This window comes from Lampetra planeri, chromosome 18 (assembly GCF_965212315.1).
Source record: "Lampetra planeri chromosome 18, kcLamPlan1.2.h2, whole genome shotgun sequence".
NCBI lineage: Eukaryota > Metazoa > Chordata > Hyperoartia > Petromyzontiformes > Petromyzontidae > Lampetra > Lampetra planeri.
The window spans coordinates 10,490,123-10,506,609 of record NC_136124.1 but is presented as its reverse complement, the minus strand read 5'-3'; the positions used below and the strand labels follow the sequence as shown (position 1 = coordinate 10,506,609).

The 16,487-nt window shown below is 52.7% G+C and overlaps 1 protein-coding gene across 2 annotated transcripts in view; it reads left to right on the top strand.

Annotated features, from left to right (window-relative positions):
* LOC144723636 (spectrin beta chain, non-erythrocytic 1-like) overlaps positions 1 to 16,487 on the top strand; it is a 155,197-nt gene that overhangs the window by 130,972 nt on the left and 7,738 nt on the right. For both annotated transcript variants that reach the window (XM_078602519.1, XM_078602520.1), the window contains 10 exons: positions 1,021 to 1,215; positions 2,633 to 2,812; positions 3,918 to 4,162; positions 5,617 to 5,755; positions 6,155 to 6,239; positions 8,389 to 8,585; positions 9,068 to 9,165; positions 10,635 to 10,698; positions 11,621 to 11,862; positions 14,471 to 14,644. In XM_078602519.1, coding sequence (XP_078458645.1) covers positions 1,021 to 1,215; positions 2,633 to 2,812; positions 3,918 to 4,162; positions 5,617 to 5,755; positions 6,155 to 6,239; positions 8,389 to 8,585; positions 9,068 to 9,165; positions 10,635 to 10,698; positions 11,621 to 11,862; positions 14,471 to 14,644 — 1,619 coding nt within the window. The remainder of the gene's footprint in view (positions 1 to 1,020; positions 1,216 to 2,632; positions 2,813 to 3,917; positions 4,163 to 5,616; positions 5,756 to 6,154; positions 6,240 to 8,388; positions 8,586 to 9,067; positions 9,166 to 10,634; positions 10,699 to 11,620; positions 11,863 to 14,470; positions 14,645 to 16,487) is intronic.

Genomic DNA, 16,487 nt, shown 5'->3' with positions numbered 1-16,487 from the left:
CGGCCGGGACGGCACACGAGGGGGTGGACGGTCAGCACTCAAAGGCAAAGATTCCCCCCGTATAGCCTGAACAGACTGTTGGGGAAAGTGCTGTTAGCAAGCACCGATGAAGGCATGCACGGTTACACGAGGGAATGGGTGGCCAGCACCACACCCTTTGTCCCCCAAGTGGCGAAGTCTACACACTGCACCTGGTATTCATTTGAAGCTGAGGCGACCTAGGGTACGTCCAGGACTAATCTGGATAATCGCCACTGCTGTTAGCCGAGACCGGGAATCGAATTCGGTTCGCTGGGTTTGCGCCGCAGCTGCGCTAACTGCTGCGCCACCGCTCCCCAAACAACAACAACAACCGCAATTCGCCACTAAGTGGCGGTGATGTCACCACGACGCTTGTGCCAGGCTATGTGCACCTTGAGGCCACGTGAAGTGTCGAACGCCCGCTGGCAGGAGGTCACGGGGCAGACCCAGGTGCCACGGGTCGACGCACACTCACCCGGAGCACACGGATAAAAATACATGCGCGTGATAAGCGCAACGTTTAATTCCCGTACAGATTAGACCAGTCGCTTTAACGCCTTCTCCTGGCGAGCCCAGGTTACACGATGCCTCCTGGACGCCCACGGGTAGAAGGGAGTTTCACAACATTTGCACAATGATCTCCACCAACCCTCGCTGCTTCCTCAGTGCTGGGTTACAGGTCATGTGCAGCGGCGTAACCTCCACCGTCCGGCCAACTCTTCATCTATCTTTTGATTTGGAGTTTGCATGCCCCTCTCCCTGTGGTCACGTGGATTTTTCTCCAGGTCCTCCGGGGTGTCTCCCTCTACATCTAGAATCGACATCACGCCTTCAGAGCATTTGGCCGCTGTAAATCTCCACGTGATAAGCCACTCCGTCGGGCTATCATTTGTGATAGCCAAGTCGCTTCTGAACAAGGGCTGTACAGCTCGGTGGGCCTTACCTGCTAAAATCAATGTTGCGTTGCGTGTGTGTGCGCGCGCGTTCCCCCCGGGACAGATGCTGCAGGACCGCTTCCGCGTGTTCGCACGCGACACGGTGCTCATCGGCCAGGAGCGCGTGCAGGCCGCCAACGAGATGGTGGACGAGATGATCAACGGCGGCCACCCCGACGCCGCCTCCATCGCCGATTGGAAGGACGGCCTCAACGAGGCGTGGGCCGACCTCCTGGAGCTCATCGACACTCGCACGCAGGTACGATGCGCTGCGGTAGGGCAGTGAGGACGATTTATTGAGCCGTGATGGATTCATTCACCCATTGTCGGTGGTCAGTCGCCTCCCAATCACTCTTGTATTGCTACCTACCATGGCTGCTAATCCTTTGAAGTTCGCTCGTTGATTTCCTCCAAACATGTTGAGTACTCGGGCTACGAGACTCTGACAGTTTCATCCCATCCATCACACTGCAGGTCACAACAACACGCCCCCTAACTCACTCACAAACTCAACAGTTTACTAATTTCCTCACCCACTCACTCACCCAACTACTCACCCTCTCACCCACTCACCCATCCGTTCACTCACTCACTCACTCACCCACTCATCACTCTGCAAGTCATGACCCTTCTCTGGCCGCTTCCTTCTTCTCACTGCTCCACTTTGGAATTCGCTCCCATCTCCTCTTTTCCCAAGTGCTTATGTAACCTCACTCAGTTCAACAAACCTACAAACTTATGGCTGTCGTGCCTTACGTAGAACCGTTTGTGACTGGGCGCTTGGTAATCTGGGCTGTTGGTGCCTGTCCTAAGCAACGGTATAACAACAAACGCCCACACACCTCCTTGCTCCCTCCCTCCACTCCCCGTGATACCGTGCGCTTACATTTGCACCGCGGTGGCGAGATGTCGACTACCTCGCCTGGTGTACAGGAGGTCGTGGGTTCCATTCCGACCCTGACGCCTGTTGTATATATGGAGTTTGCGTGTCTCTCTCTCCCCGTGTTTGCGTGGAATTTTTTCCGGGTCCTCCGGTTTTTCCCTCCACATTTAGAAACATGCGCTTAGAGTATTTAGCTGTTATAAATTTCCACGCGACAAGCCACTTCGTTGGGCTATCACTTGTGGCCAGGTCGCTTCTGAGAAAGAGCTACATAGCTCAGTGGGCCTTAGCTGGTAAAATAAAAATAGTTTCAGGAGTTATGAATGGTGTGTGTTTATATTTCTGCAAATAGATTGCTAAAGGACTGAGATGAACCGAGACGATCATCGTTTAACGCCTTTTGCAGCCGTAGAAATGGGCCGGTACACGGCGGTTTTCCCCCCACATTTAAAAATACGAGTATTTTGCTGTGATAAATTTCTACACGATGATAGCGCCATTTTGTTGCGCAATCATTTGTGGCCAGGGCGCTGCTGAAAGAGGGCTATGCAGCTCAGTGGGCCTTACCTGGTAAAATAAAAAAATGTAAAAAAGAAAAAAATTGTAAAAAATAATTTCTTTTTTAAAATATAATAAATTGTACTGGCAGATGTGAAAAGCAGTGGCACCAACTTTGGGTTACTGGCCCAAGCCGTGAATAACTCAACAAGGACATGAATAATCAGACGCGACACGTCTCCTTCACACCTCCGTCTCTCCATGTCAAATATATAACCATCGTCCTCCGCCGCAGGTGCTGGCGGCGTCGTTCGAGCTGCACCGCTTCCTGCAGCAGGCGCGCGAGGTGCTCGGCCGCGTCACCGAGAAGCACCAGCAGCTGTCGGACGACCTGGGCCGCGACCAGCACTCGGTGGAGAGCCTCCAGCGCGTGCACGCCGCCTTCGAGCACGACATCCAGACGCTCGGCTCGCAGGTGCGTGCGTGCGCGTGTGTGTGTGTGTGTGCGCATGTGTGCGTGCGCGTGTGTGTGTGAGGGGAGCGGTGGTGTAGCGGTTAGCGCGCTGCGCTATGAACCCGGCAGCCCGAGATCGATTCCCGCTCACGGCCAACCTCAGTGACGATTATCTGAACCGGTCCTGGGCCTCCCCGAGGTCGACTCAGCCTCAAATGAGTACCTGGTGCGGTGTGTAAACATCGCCACTGGGGAGACAAAGGCAGCCGGGGGTGGTGTTGGCCACCCACCCCTTCGTGTGCTGTGCCGGCCTTTATAGATGCTCGCTAACATCACTTGCCCCAACAGTCTGTTCAGGCTATACAGGGGATCTTTGTGTGTGTGAATGTGTGTGCGCGTGCGTATGTGTGTATAGGTACGCGTGGTGTGCTGTGGTGTAGCGATTAGCGCGCTGCGCTATGACCTCGGCTACTTGAGTCCGATTCCCACTCACGGCCACCAACACCAGCGACGATTATCTGAAACCGGTCCTGGGCCTCCCTTAGGTCGACTCAGCCTCAAATGAGTACCTGGTGCGGTGTGTTTACATCGCCACTGGTGCGGGTGTGGTGTTGGCCACCCCCCACCCCTCCGAAGGGTTTGGTAGCGAGCTCCCATAGGTGCTGCTCACTAACAGCACTTGCCCCGACAGTCCGTTAAGGCTATACGGGAGGATCTTCGTCTTTGTGCGTGTGTGTGTGTGATGCCGTGGGCTGGACTCTATGGGTCTAGCAGGCCGACTTCAACTTGAGACCATCCACTCGTTACGTTTGAGACCCAGATTTAATCGCGGGTGGCTGAAAGCCGGTTTCCAACGCAGGAGAGCAGTGCTGCCGGCTCCGCGTCTCTGACATTGTACGAGTGTACTTTGAACTTCTTTCTCGCCGTACACAGCCACCCGTGCTAATCGGAGACATTCTTCCATCTTCACGCCTGTGGCCCTCCACGGCCCGTCCGTCTGCCAACCCCGCTTACGACCTCCATCCTCCTAACCCCCCCACCCACCCACCACCCTCCCCTCCATTCTCCCTCGGCCCCTTCCCCCGCCACCCCCGTCGCTCGCTTGCCGGTCTCGGCGCCGGAGCAGGTGAAGCAGATCGAGGAGGACGCGGCGCGGCTGCAGACGGCGTACGCGGGCGAGAAGGCGGAGGACATCGCGCGGCGCGAGCGCGAGGTGGCGGAGGCGTGGCGGGCGCTGCTGGACGCGTGCGGCGAGCGGCGCGTGCGCCTCGTGGACACGGCGGACAAGCTGCGCTTCTTCCGCATGGTGCGCGACCTCCTGCTCTGGATGGAGGGCGTGCGGCGACAGATCGACGCGCAGGAGAGCCCCCGGTCAGTGCGGCGGGTGGGCACGTGCGCGTGTGTGAGCGAGTGAGTGTTTGCGTGTACGTGTGTGGTGGTGCTGGCCAGCCACCCCCTTCGTTTCCCGTGACGGCCTTCATCGGGGCTCGCTAACAGCACCTGCCCTAAAAGTCTGTTAAGGCTACACGGGGGGGGGATCTTTGTCTTTGTTGTACGTGTGTGAGGGCACATAGCCTGGCATAAGCGCCGTAGTGACTTCACCACCACTTAGTGGTGAATGGCAGTGGTTGTTGTGCGTGCGTGTGTACGCGTGTGTGTGAGCATGTGTGTCTGTGCGTGCGTGCGTACGCGCGTGTGTGAGCAAGTGAGCATGTGTGTCTGTGCGTGCGTGCGTACGCACGTGTGTGAGCAAGTGAGCGTGTGTGTCTGTGCGTGCGTGCGTACGCACGTGTGTGAGCAAGTGAGCGTGTTTGTCTGTGCATGCGTGTGTACGCGTGTGTGTGAGCGTGTGTGTCTGTGCGTGCGTGCGTACGCGCGTGTGTGAGCAAGGGAGCGTGTGTGTCTGTGCGTGCGTGCGTACGCGTGTGTCTGTGCGTGCGTGCGTACGTGCGTGTGTGAGCGTGCGGAACTTTGTTGTGGAGAGTGTCAGTCGGGTTTGCGTGTTTGCTATTGTTCCATCGTGAGTCGTGGGTTTTCACGGTTGTGCGCAATAGCTGAGGTCAAATTTAATTTGAGTCACGCCAATTTGAGTCGCATCAAGGTGCCACTCTTACCCAGAATTAAGTGGTGTCCCTTCACGGTCTGTAAAATCTGCCATGTGAAATTAATATCGTTAATAGTTTACATTCCAACTTTTTTAACTTTGCTGGAGGCTCGCAATTGGACAGGCCTGTATCGCAAGTCTTACGTTTTGTGCAATATTTTATTGTCTCTTTCCTCAAATGTATCCTGCTTTTTTATCCTTATCCTGATTGTGCAATTGCGACTAAGAATCCACTTGGAACTTTCAAAGAGGAGGCGCATCACCCCGCATTAGAGAATGGCCTGCAGAAGCAGATGATACTAAACTACTCGTGAATTCTCTAGAAGTGGCCTTTTATCCATGCTTGGGGGGCAGCACTTTCTTACCAGCCCTGCCATAGAGATAAACATTCCATTCGATAATTTAAATTCGCAGAGCTGAAATCTACCCAAATTATGCACAAAATCAATTATTTTTTCCTGTTAAGTCATTGATGTCTGACCTAAGACCATCATCTCACGAAACTAGAGAATACGGTTTAATCACAGGCGGCTGATACCCGGACTTGAACCCAGCATCTTGGCGGTGCCGGTTCAACCCATTGACCTCCGATGACAAATGCGAGAACGATAACGGCGACGACGATGACGCCGATGGCGACGATGAAAATTACGACGCTGACTTACGGAGACGGCGATGAGTGACCGGTGGCGTTGGTGGCGATGGCCATCTTCCTTCCCAGGGATGTGTCGTCCGTGGAGCTGCTCATGAACAGCCACCAGGGCATCAAGGCCGAGGTCGACACCCGCAACGACAGCTTCGCCGCCTGCGTCGAGCTGGGCCAGGCGCTGCTGCAGCGCCAGCATTTCGCTTCCGCAGAGGTGAGACCCCCACCCCCCACCCCCACCTCCCACCCTCCGCCACCCTCCTGTGAGCTGCCGCCGCCCCCCCCCCCGTCCCATCGCTGGGGCTGCTGCTGCGTCCCTACTGGAGGCGTCTGTTCCGGCGCTAGATGCTTCGTCCGCACCCAGGGCCGGTGCTCGTTAAGCCAGCGATGATGAGTGTCTTTGTGCTTATGTTTTTTTTTATTTCTGTAGCTGTTAGTGCCGCTGCTCTATGGACCCAGCGACCGCAGTTCGATTCTCACTCACAGCCAACACCAGTGTCAAATGAGTACCTGGTGCGATGCGAAGACAACGGTGTCCGGGCGTGGTTGTCTCTTAAGTTAACTTTTCTACATGAATGCGTGCCACCCCCGACCCCTCCTTGGGTGACTCCAGATCAATGAGAAACTGATCGAGCTGACGGAGAAGAGGAAGGAGATGATTGACAAGTGGGAGGAGCGATGGGAGTGGCTGAAGCTCAGTAAGTGCTCGCCGCGTTGGTCGCGATGTCACCTCGGCGCTCCGGTTACGATCCTCACTTGACATTTCTTACATAACCCATCAGCTGCACGGCCTTCCGGGAGTGCATTAATTTAACGGCATCGATCAAGACGAGCCGACTCTGGACCGGTTTCGAGTCTGGCTTGCTTGCATCAATGCTCGTAAACTGCCGATCTAACAGGCTAAAGCAGGGGTCCCCAACCCCAGGACCGCGGACCGGTACCGGTCCGTGGCCTGTTAGGAACCGGGCCGCACAGCAGGAGGAGGTGATAGCGGTGAGTCCGCGCGTGGCCCGCCCTCATTGTTTTATTATTGACCACTTCCGTCCGCGCCTCTTTCCCGCACTGCGCACTCGTCTCAGTCACAGTGTTGGTAAGCCCACAAGCTGCTAACCCCTAGTAGCCAAAATGAGTAAAAAACGAACGTCGCTGGAGAGCTTCTTTGAAAAGGGGGAAATACCCAATGATGAACCCCCCCCTCCCCCAGTCCGTGAAAAAATCGTCTTCCACGAAACCCGTCCCTAGTGCCAAAAAAGTTGGGGACCGTTGGGCTAAAGGGCCCCCTCTCTCTATGATGTGGCCGTGCGGCTGATGGATCATGTAAGAAATGGTTATATATTTGACGTGGAGAGACGAATGTGTGAAGGAGACATGTCGCGTCTGATTATTTATGTCCTTGTTGAGTTATTCGTGGCTTGTGTCAGTGACCAAAAGTTGGTGCCACTGCTTTTCACGTCTGCCAGTATAATTTTTTTTATTTTTTACACATTTTTTTCTTTTTTGCTATTTTTCTTTTTACCAGGTAAGGCCCACTCAGCTATGTAGCTCTTTTTTAGAAAGGACCTGGGCACAAATGAAAGCTCAACGAAGTGGCTTATCGTCTTGTGGAAATTTATAGCAGCCAAATACTCTGAACGCACATTGATTCTAAATGTGTAGGGAAAAAACTGAGAGACCCCGAGAAAATTCCACGCGACCACGGGGAGAGAGAACATACTAACTCCAAATATCCAGGCGCCGGGGTCGAGATCCAACCCACGGTCTCCTGCGTACCAGGCGAGGTAGTTAACATCTCGCCACCTTGGCGCTAAGAACTCTTGGATATACAGTGAGAGGCGTGCAGGGGAACACAGGGCTGAACGTGACGTGACCAATAGCATGAGGGAAAGGGAGTTGACTTCGTTACTGGGCACGATGCGAGTCACAATCGACACCGGTGGTCAAAACCAACGAGGAAGTGGCAGCTTGCAGGAAGTGGCCGCCGCGGAGATGGATTCAGGTCACGTGCGTGCGGAAGCCAAATGGAACGTTTGCATTGCCCTCCCGTGAGAGATGGTAACGGCTTGGGGCGGTGGGTCTCCACCCAGTGGTGGGTAGATCACAGCTGCTGATGGTGATTGTGAAGGATTTGTCTTGACCTTATGAAGCGACTTCACGATAATACAAACAAATGCATACTCTTTGGTTTTTTCGGTAAAGTCACGTAGGTAAAAATTAAAAATAAATGAAAACAACTAAATTAAATCACGACGTTTCGGGCGCAACACAAACGTCTTGATTTAATTTAGTTGTTTTCATTCATTTTAATTTTTTACCTACGTGACTTTACCGAAAAAACCAACGAGTATGAATCCTTGCAGTCACGAAAACTTCAAATCTAGAACAAACAAATGCGGTGATGCCCCGATTCACGTCTCCCCCTTTTACGTCGTTTCGCAAGTACGTCGTCACTTGATCATTAGCGCCGCTACTCGACCCCACGCTCACGTCGCTGACGGCAACGTCGTCCGTCCTTTCTCGTTATCCGTCGCCTATCAGCCTTCGCCTCCACCACCTGACTACCCCGTGAATCGCTTCGATTTGACCTCGTTTCGATATGTTCGTCCTCGCACCTTTTCGGGAACACATTCCCGATGTAAACTGGGGTGTGTATTCCCGGGTATATTTTTGGTTCGTAAAAGCCGCTCGTTTTTAAACATGCCTCTGGCTCACGTTGGCGACTCGCCGCATGCATTCTGCGCGTGCTGCAAATCGGCCTTGTCGTTGTGATTTCTTTATTAATGTCACGTTATTCCCGTTGTTGCCGTCGCTGTCGCTGTTGAACGCGCGTCCCGTCGCGGGCCACGCCAGTCCTGGAGGTGCACCAGTTTGCCCGCGACGCGTCCGTGGCCGAGACGTGGCTGCTGAGCCAGGAGCCGTACCTGTCGAGCCGCGAGCTTGGCCTCAGCGTGGACGACGTGGAGAAGCTCATCAAGCGGCACGAGGCCTTCGACAAGTCGGCGCTCACTTGGGACGAGCGCTTCGGGGCGCTGCAGAAACTCACGACGGTGGGTGCGCGATCGCACGCTCAAGCTCGCGCGAATGCTCACGATCTCGTGCGCAATCCCGCGCAATCCCGTGCAATCCCGTGCAATCGTGAGCAATCCCACACAATCCCGCGCAATCTTGTGAAATCCCATGCTAATCCTAATAAGTCTCGTGCAAATCCCACACAATTGCGCGCAATCCCGCGCAATTAAGTGGAATAGCGTACAATTGCGCGTGCTAGTTGCTCACACGCAACACCAATATACTCTCACGGTTCGGTGCGTCTGGTGTGAGCATGAGAATCAACTTTAATGGAAAAATCGATGCACGTCAATTTTTTTTCGGATTGATGCTGAAGGCTTGCAATCTGGAAACATGCCAGCGGGGTTGGTGGATCACGTAGAAACGGAGGATGCCATCCACAGTGATTACATTCCTGCAGAGTGCCGACTCGGGGACTCGATGGTTTCTTACCTCTGTCTCTCTGCTGTCCCCTCTTCAGCTGGAGCTGCTGGAGTTGCGTCGTCGGCAGGAGGAGGAGGATGACCTGGAGAGGAAGAGACTCTCACCTCCTCAACCCAGCGAGGAATTCCAGACTAGGTAAGCAGAAAGAAAAACATCATACTGTGCGCGTTTTACAAGCTTAAATTATGAATATTACATCATTATTAATCAACTGCTGGATGAAGGCCTCCCCCACTCTGTATCGGCCATGGGGTCATGTTTAGCCATACTTCACGCTGGTCAGCCTCTACCGGTGATGGGCGTAACCCAGACCCTATTCAGATATCACTCGAAACGAATTTGTCCAACCATGGGAATCCAACTCGGGTGCGCGAACCAATGCACCATCCCACCACCCCCCCCACCGCTGCGATATTTGACCCATTTATTATTGGGTTCTTTTGAATTATGGTAGGGAGCTGATGTGGCGGAAAAAAACACACACGCACATGAGGGTAAAACGCCCAAAAATCTGCATATGTTGGCAAAGAACCTACTTCCTGTACCACCACATACAGGCCATCTCGTAGGTGGGTGATGACCTCTGCACGAACCATGAACCCCACCCTCCAGAGCGCCAGATTACAGATGTACGCTGTACACACGACACAGGGAAAACCACGAACACAACACAACCACAACACACGCACAACACACGCACAACCATAACACACCACAACCACAACACACGCACAACCACAACACACACACCACCACAACACATGCACAACCACAACACACCACAACACACCACAACACATGTCCAACCACAACACACGTCCAACCACAACACACCATAACACACACTCGACCACAATACAACCACAACACACCACAACACACACTCGACCACAATAAAACCACAACACACGCCCAACCACAACACACACACAACCACAACACACGAAAGGTCCCCCGTATCGCCTTAAGCTCTGTAAAACAGAGCTTCATTAGCTCATCGCGGTTATTCCAGCTTAGACCGAATGCCTGTGACTGTCTTGCCTGTGATTGTCTTGCCTGTGACTGTCTTGCCTGTGACTGTCTTGCCTGTGACTGTCTTGCCTGTGACTGTCTTGCCTGTGACTGTCTTGCCTGTGACTGTCTTGCCTGTGACTGTCCGTCTGTGTCTGCGGGTAACGCGGTTGGCTCGCCCATTAATCGGCGGACCAGAAGAGCCGGAAACCCTGCGTCAGTCGCCAAAATCGGCGCGGTTGAAGGCTGGCCCGCCGGGCAGCCAGGCCCACCGCGCTCTGCTTTATCGACGGAAAGCGCTCGCGCGTAACACATCGTGTCGTATTGACAGCAGTTGATTAATCAATGCGCGGAAAAACACCAGGGCACAACGTGGACGTAACGCGCGTCGAAGCGACATCGTCGCGTGCGGTACGACGGTGTCCGTTCTTTGGCCGTGGATTGGACATCTCTGAAAGACTGGGCAACTGTGAATAAGAGCTTCAAAGTTAATCGGTTTCCTCCGGTATAAATACAAGTGAATATTCTGAATGTCCTAAACCTGGATTATGATTAATTACATTTTTCATTCGTTTTTTTCCATCAAACAACAGAGAAGCTGGAGATGCGCATGCCGTGCAAAACGGAGTCGCGGCGGTCGAAGTCGAGTCGGCAAAGGTGAGAGCTTCGAGGCGGTTGGTCATTGCCCCAAAAAACACGTTCCATGGGAGTGGGCAGGTGGGAACTTGGTTGGACAGCGCATTAGTGCACGACGTAATCCCTGGTGGGTAGTGTTGAACTGTTTTCCTACCTGTAACAATAACCCTGCCGTGCGCGTCGAACACCCTTACGGACATTTCGTGTGATCATATCGTTAACTTGTTCAAGAGGCGGCGCTGATCGTAAACGCAGCGAGCGGTTAGATTCGTGCTTGCGCGTCAGCGTCACCACAGTCTTTTAATATTGCTTAACAGATTAACTACTTATTTCACGAACACATAAACAACGCTTCCCAACGAAGTCTGACAGCGTTCTTGCAATAGCTGTCCATCTGTCCGTCTGTCATGGGGACATCGGAACTAAGCTAAACAATGTTTTTTTTATCTTACCAGCTAAGGCCCACTGAGCTATATAAATATTTTTCAGACGTGGGATGGCCACGATCGATAGTTCAACAAAGTGGCTTATCACGCAGAAATTTATAGCAGCCAAATACTCCAAACGAACGTTTCTAAATGTGGAGGAAAAAAAATCGGAGGACCCGGAGAAAACCCCACGCGACCATGGGGATTCCAAATATACAACAGGCGTCAGGGTCTGCATGGAACCCAGGACCGTCTGCATACCAGGCGATGGAGTTAACATCTCGCCTACCGCGAGCCTATGATGAGAGTTTGCCTGAAACTCTGTAACAAACACCGGCGGTGCTAAACGCCGATTGCCACGCGTGGCCACGTACGGCACGGCACGAGTTCAATGTACACGCATGCACACGTACGTTCAGTGGAAAATCCTTTCCGGCCGCGAGAATGACGTCGCAAGCCACGCCGCCTCAGTAACACCCCTCCCTGCCACCCGCGCTTCCCCGTGTCGGGCCCAGGCGGCCGCGGAAGGTGCGGACGGGCTGGCGAACGGCTCCGAAGGCCGAGCGCGGCGGGCGAGGGAGAGCCCCCCGCCGCCATCGCCCGAGGGGGAGAGGAGGGGCCTCGCGTCGCCGCCGCTGGCGCCGCACACCTCGGCGAGCCTCCCGGCCAAGCCCAGCGAGGTGCTCATGCTGCCCACGGAGGGCTTCCTGCACCGCAAGCACGAGTGGGAGGCGAGCAACAAGAAGGCCAACAGCAGGTGCGGGCGTTGCGTGTGTGTGTCTGTGTGTGTGCGTGTGTGTGTGGGGAGCGGTAGTGTAGCGGTTAGCGCGCTGCGCTACGAACTTGGCGACCAGAGTTCGATTCCCGCTCACGGCCAAAATGAGCGAAGATTATCTCAACCGGGCCTGGGCCTCCCCTATGTCGACTCAAATGAGTACCTGGTGCGGTGTGTAAACATCGCCACTGGGGAGACAAAGGCGGCCGGGCATGGTGCTGGCCACCCACCCCCTCGTGTGCCATTCTGGCCTTCATAGGTGCTCGCTAACAACACTTGCCCTGAGAGTTTGTTACAGGCTATACGGGCGATCTTTGTCTTTGTTATGGGAAGTGGTGGTGTCGCGGTTAGCGCCCTGTGCTGCAATTACGGCGGCCTGGGTTATCTAAACCGGTGCTGGGCCTTTCCTGATGTCGACTCAGCCTCAAATGAGTACCTGCTGCTCTGTGTAAAAATTTACACAGAGGCGGCCGGGTGTGGTGCTGGCCATGATTGCCTTCTTAGGCACTTGCTAACAGCACTCTTGAGGCTATACGGGGCTTTTTGTCTTGTGTGTGTGCGTGTGCTTGTTGGCGTGCATGCATGCTCATTGGCACGCACCCGTGTGTGAGAGCGTTTTTTTGGGGAGTGGCGGCGTAGTGGTTAGCGCACTGCGCTACAAACCCAGCGACCAGAGTGTTGATTCCCAGATATGGCTGACATCAGTGGACCGGTCCTGGGCCTCCACTAGGTTGACTCAGCCTTAAAGAAGTACCTTCTGTGGTGTGTAGACCAAAGGTGGCCAGGCATGGTGCTGGCCACATCACCCCCTCATGTGCCATGCTCGCCTTAAAACTAAACTACACTATTTTTTATATTGTACCATGTAAGGTCCACTTGAGCTATATAGCTATTTTTCACAAATTATATCTCAACGAAGTGGCTTACCATGTGGCATTTTACAGCAGCCAACTTCTCTAATTGCATGTTTCTAAATGTGGAGGGAAAAATTGGAGGACCCGGAGAAAAATCCACGCGTCCACAGAGAGAGAGAGAGACACCCAAACTACAAATATACAGGTGTCAGGGTCGGAATCGAAACCACGACCTCCTGCATACCAGTCGAGGAAGTTAACATCTCGCTACCCACCATGACGCCCCTTAAAAGCACTGGCCCCAACAGTCTATGTAGACAAAACAAGGGACCTTTTTATTTTCAACGTTTATAGGAACTATCCTTGGGCAGGCGATGCGTAAAGTGAAATAAATTCCACTGCTGCTATTATTATTATAAAGGGGATGTTGCCGTGATGTAATGTTCAGCCCACTGGACTCGCAATCCTCGGGGTCGCCCGTTCTATCTCCCAGCGTGGAAGTTGAAACGACGGTGCCGGTTTCTTAAATCCCCCTCCGCCTCTGGTCACGCAGAGTATGAACGGTTACACCACGGTTCGTGGAAAGCCAGTTCACCTGCGGCGGATGCTCCCACCTCTTCAAAGTCCAAAAATATCTCGAGAGCTTCCTCCAGTCAAAGTCCTTCCACCAGTCAGTGGCATGAGTGAGACACTCCAAGGCAGCTAGTAATTATAATTGTTCCACTTCTGCATGATCCACCAACTCCCATCTCCGCGTCTCTGGCTTCTGTTCTATCCTTGCGCATTGATGGTCATGGATTTTTCTCCGGGTCCTCCACATTTAGAAGCATGCGTTTAGAGTATTTGGCGGCTATACATTTTCACATGATAAGAGTTGAGCTATCATTTGTGGGCAGGTTGCTTATGAAAAAGAGCTATATAGCTCAGTGGGCCTTACCTGGTAAAATTAAAATAGTTTAGCTTTGTTTAAATGTCAATGTCGAGGTCTGCTAGCCACAAAAGGGCTTTGTGGCTAGTCATGATGCCTGCACACGCTTCGATTTCTCTACTCAAATGATGCCTGACGAGAGAGTTCATGGATTGTGTTCCTCCTCCATTGGATGAGCGCAGACTCCAGTGGTTTACTACAGTGGCCCATAGTTTTGGTTGCATGGCCACAATCACACTCCTGTGGCCTGTGTCTTTAATCTTCTGTTCATGATGGCGATGTGCATATCGGTCTGCTGACGTTTCTGATGCGAGAGAGGGTAGCCTTCCAGTGGTGGCCCGTCTCTCACGGGTTTTCATGTTACCTTACAGACAACTAATACCGGCATCGAGTTGAAACGGACTTAATCAATTTGAATCCAGTCTCTGGATGAGACACGAAGGTCATCCTAACCCTCACTTTCGATTTTTACTATTTTATTTACCAGGTAAAGCTCACTGAGCTATTAGCTCTTTTTCAGAGGCTACCCGGCCACACTTGATAGCTCATCATCGAAGTGGCTTATATCATCATCATCATCATCGCACGTGGGAATTCATAGTGGCAGCCCAATAATCTCAGCGGATGTTTTTATAAACGTGGAGGGCAAACTCCAAATAATCCACGCGATCGCCACGGGTCGAGTGTGCAAACTCCAAATACACAACAGGCATGGTCAGGGTCAGGATCGAACCCACGACCTCCTGCATAGCAGGCGAGGGAGATAACATCTCATAGCCACCGTGGCGCCCCTGACCCTGTCCCGCAGGTCATGGAACAACGTGTACTGCGTGCTGAGCACTGGTCAGATCGCTTTCTACAAGGACCCCAAGAGCGCGGGCACGGGGGTCACGTTTCACAGCGAGATCCCCCTACCTCTGTCGGGCTCCTCGTGCGAGGTGGCATCCGACTACAAGAAGCGCAAGCATGTCTTCAAGCTGCGGTGAGTGCTGCCACGGCTCCCGGGCCCTCGGTAACCTGGACACATGCACGACGATCGAGCGCGCTCGGGCGTTCGCGCCGTCGTTCCCACGGCGCGCTGGGGCTCCCGCCGTCACGTAGGACGGCGTTGCCACGTCTCGCAGGCACGGTCTGCGGCAGTTTCACTGTCGGGGGCGATGTCGCCGCCGCCGCTGCTGCCGCTGCCGCCGTGTGTAATCCCAATTCGGGTGTAATTCCTTCAAATTTGACAAACCTTCAGAATGAGAATGTTTTAAAATGTAGACAGGGGGAATCCGATGAGCTATTAAGCTATTTTTCCCAGGTGCCCAGTAAGGGGCGGGTCAGCAAGTTACAACTTCGGCCATTCTGTTCTTGCGTATGATGGCAGCAATAAGCTCAGGAGCTAAATGCCAATGTCGAGGTCTGCTGGCCACGGGACGGCTTCCTGGCTAGCCACGACGCCGGCACGCACTTGGCTTACTCTGTTCGAATGACGTCTGGCGATCTTGAACGTCTGCTATCGTCCACCGTCAAGCGGCAGCGACGTATTTTTATGGCGAATACACCCGCAGGAATAATAACCAGGGCAGCCCGCCCGATTTGATACTGAAAACCCTCCGCAAAACAAAAGCGGCGAACGCGTTACCGCCGGGCCACATCACGACAACGACAACAACGACAACAACGATCGCCGTTCACCACTGAGTGGCGGTAACGACGTCACCTGCCCACAGCCCTGTTGTCAGTCTCACGGTTGGATCAAGCGAACGTTGTCTGCGACGCTGCATTGGCTGTGCGTTCCATAACGCTGCCGCAAAGAGGATTGATTGTTATTATTATTATTTTTTGTTTTGCGCGTGCAAATTGTTGGTGACCGGGCTGAAGCCATCGACTCCGTTTACAACTCGGGTTAATCACGGGCGGCTACAAAAACCTGCCTTCAAACCCAGGATCTCGGCAGTGCTCGCTCCGAGCTCCTTCGAGCTACCTGGCCACCTCAAGCATTGATTATTTAGGGTTATGTTATATGTATGGATAACATTCTCTGTAAGGTGCTATATAAATTACATTAAGATAAGATGTTGAACTTCTTTAACACTGTACGTAGCCAACCGTGCTAATTGGAGGTGCGGGGAAGGACAACAAACCAATTCTAGATTTGAAGATTTCGTGACTGCAAGGATTCATATTCTTAGGTTTTTTCGGTAAAGTCACGTAGGTAAAAAATTAAAATTAATTAAAGTAAAATAAAAATTAAATAAAAATCACGACGTTTCGGAAGCAACACAAGCTTCCGTCTTCAGCTATCGTGCTGTGACTGTTCCACCTGAAGACGGAAGCTTGTGTTGCTTCCGAAACGTCGTGATTTTTATTTTTATTTTACTTTTATTAATTTAAATTGTTTACCTACGTGACTTTACCGAAAAAACCTAAGAATACAACAAACCAAATACAAAATAGTTTTCAATATATTTTTTAAAGTGCATAGCTCCAGTGGCTTCTTAATATGCCGCAGAAGCGCATCTGAAAGCCGCCATGCAGTGACGTTTTTGTTTGATGGCTAGCCAAAAGCTGCTTTAGTTGCATGCTAATGTTACACTTTGGCTAACAGCGTGAATCAGTCTGAGCAAATGATACTGGACAGTGGTACACGATAGCCTTTTTGTAAAGCAATTATTGAGTTCAATTTCAATTCATATTCCTCCTTGCCACCTACCGTCCACAACGTGTTCAAGACTTAACTGGGTTGCCTGCCATAGAAACGTGGAATTTCCTGACAATGTCCAGGGCTCGCATTGTGCACACGAGCACCACACGAGTATCTCTAATCACGTGGTTCAATG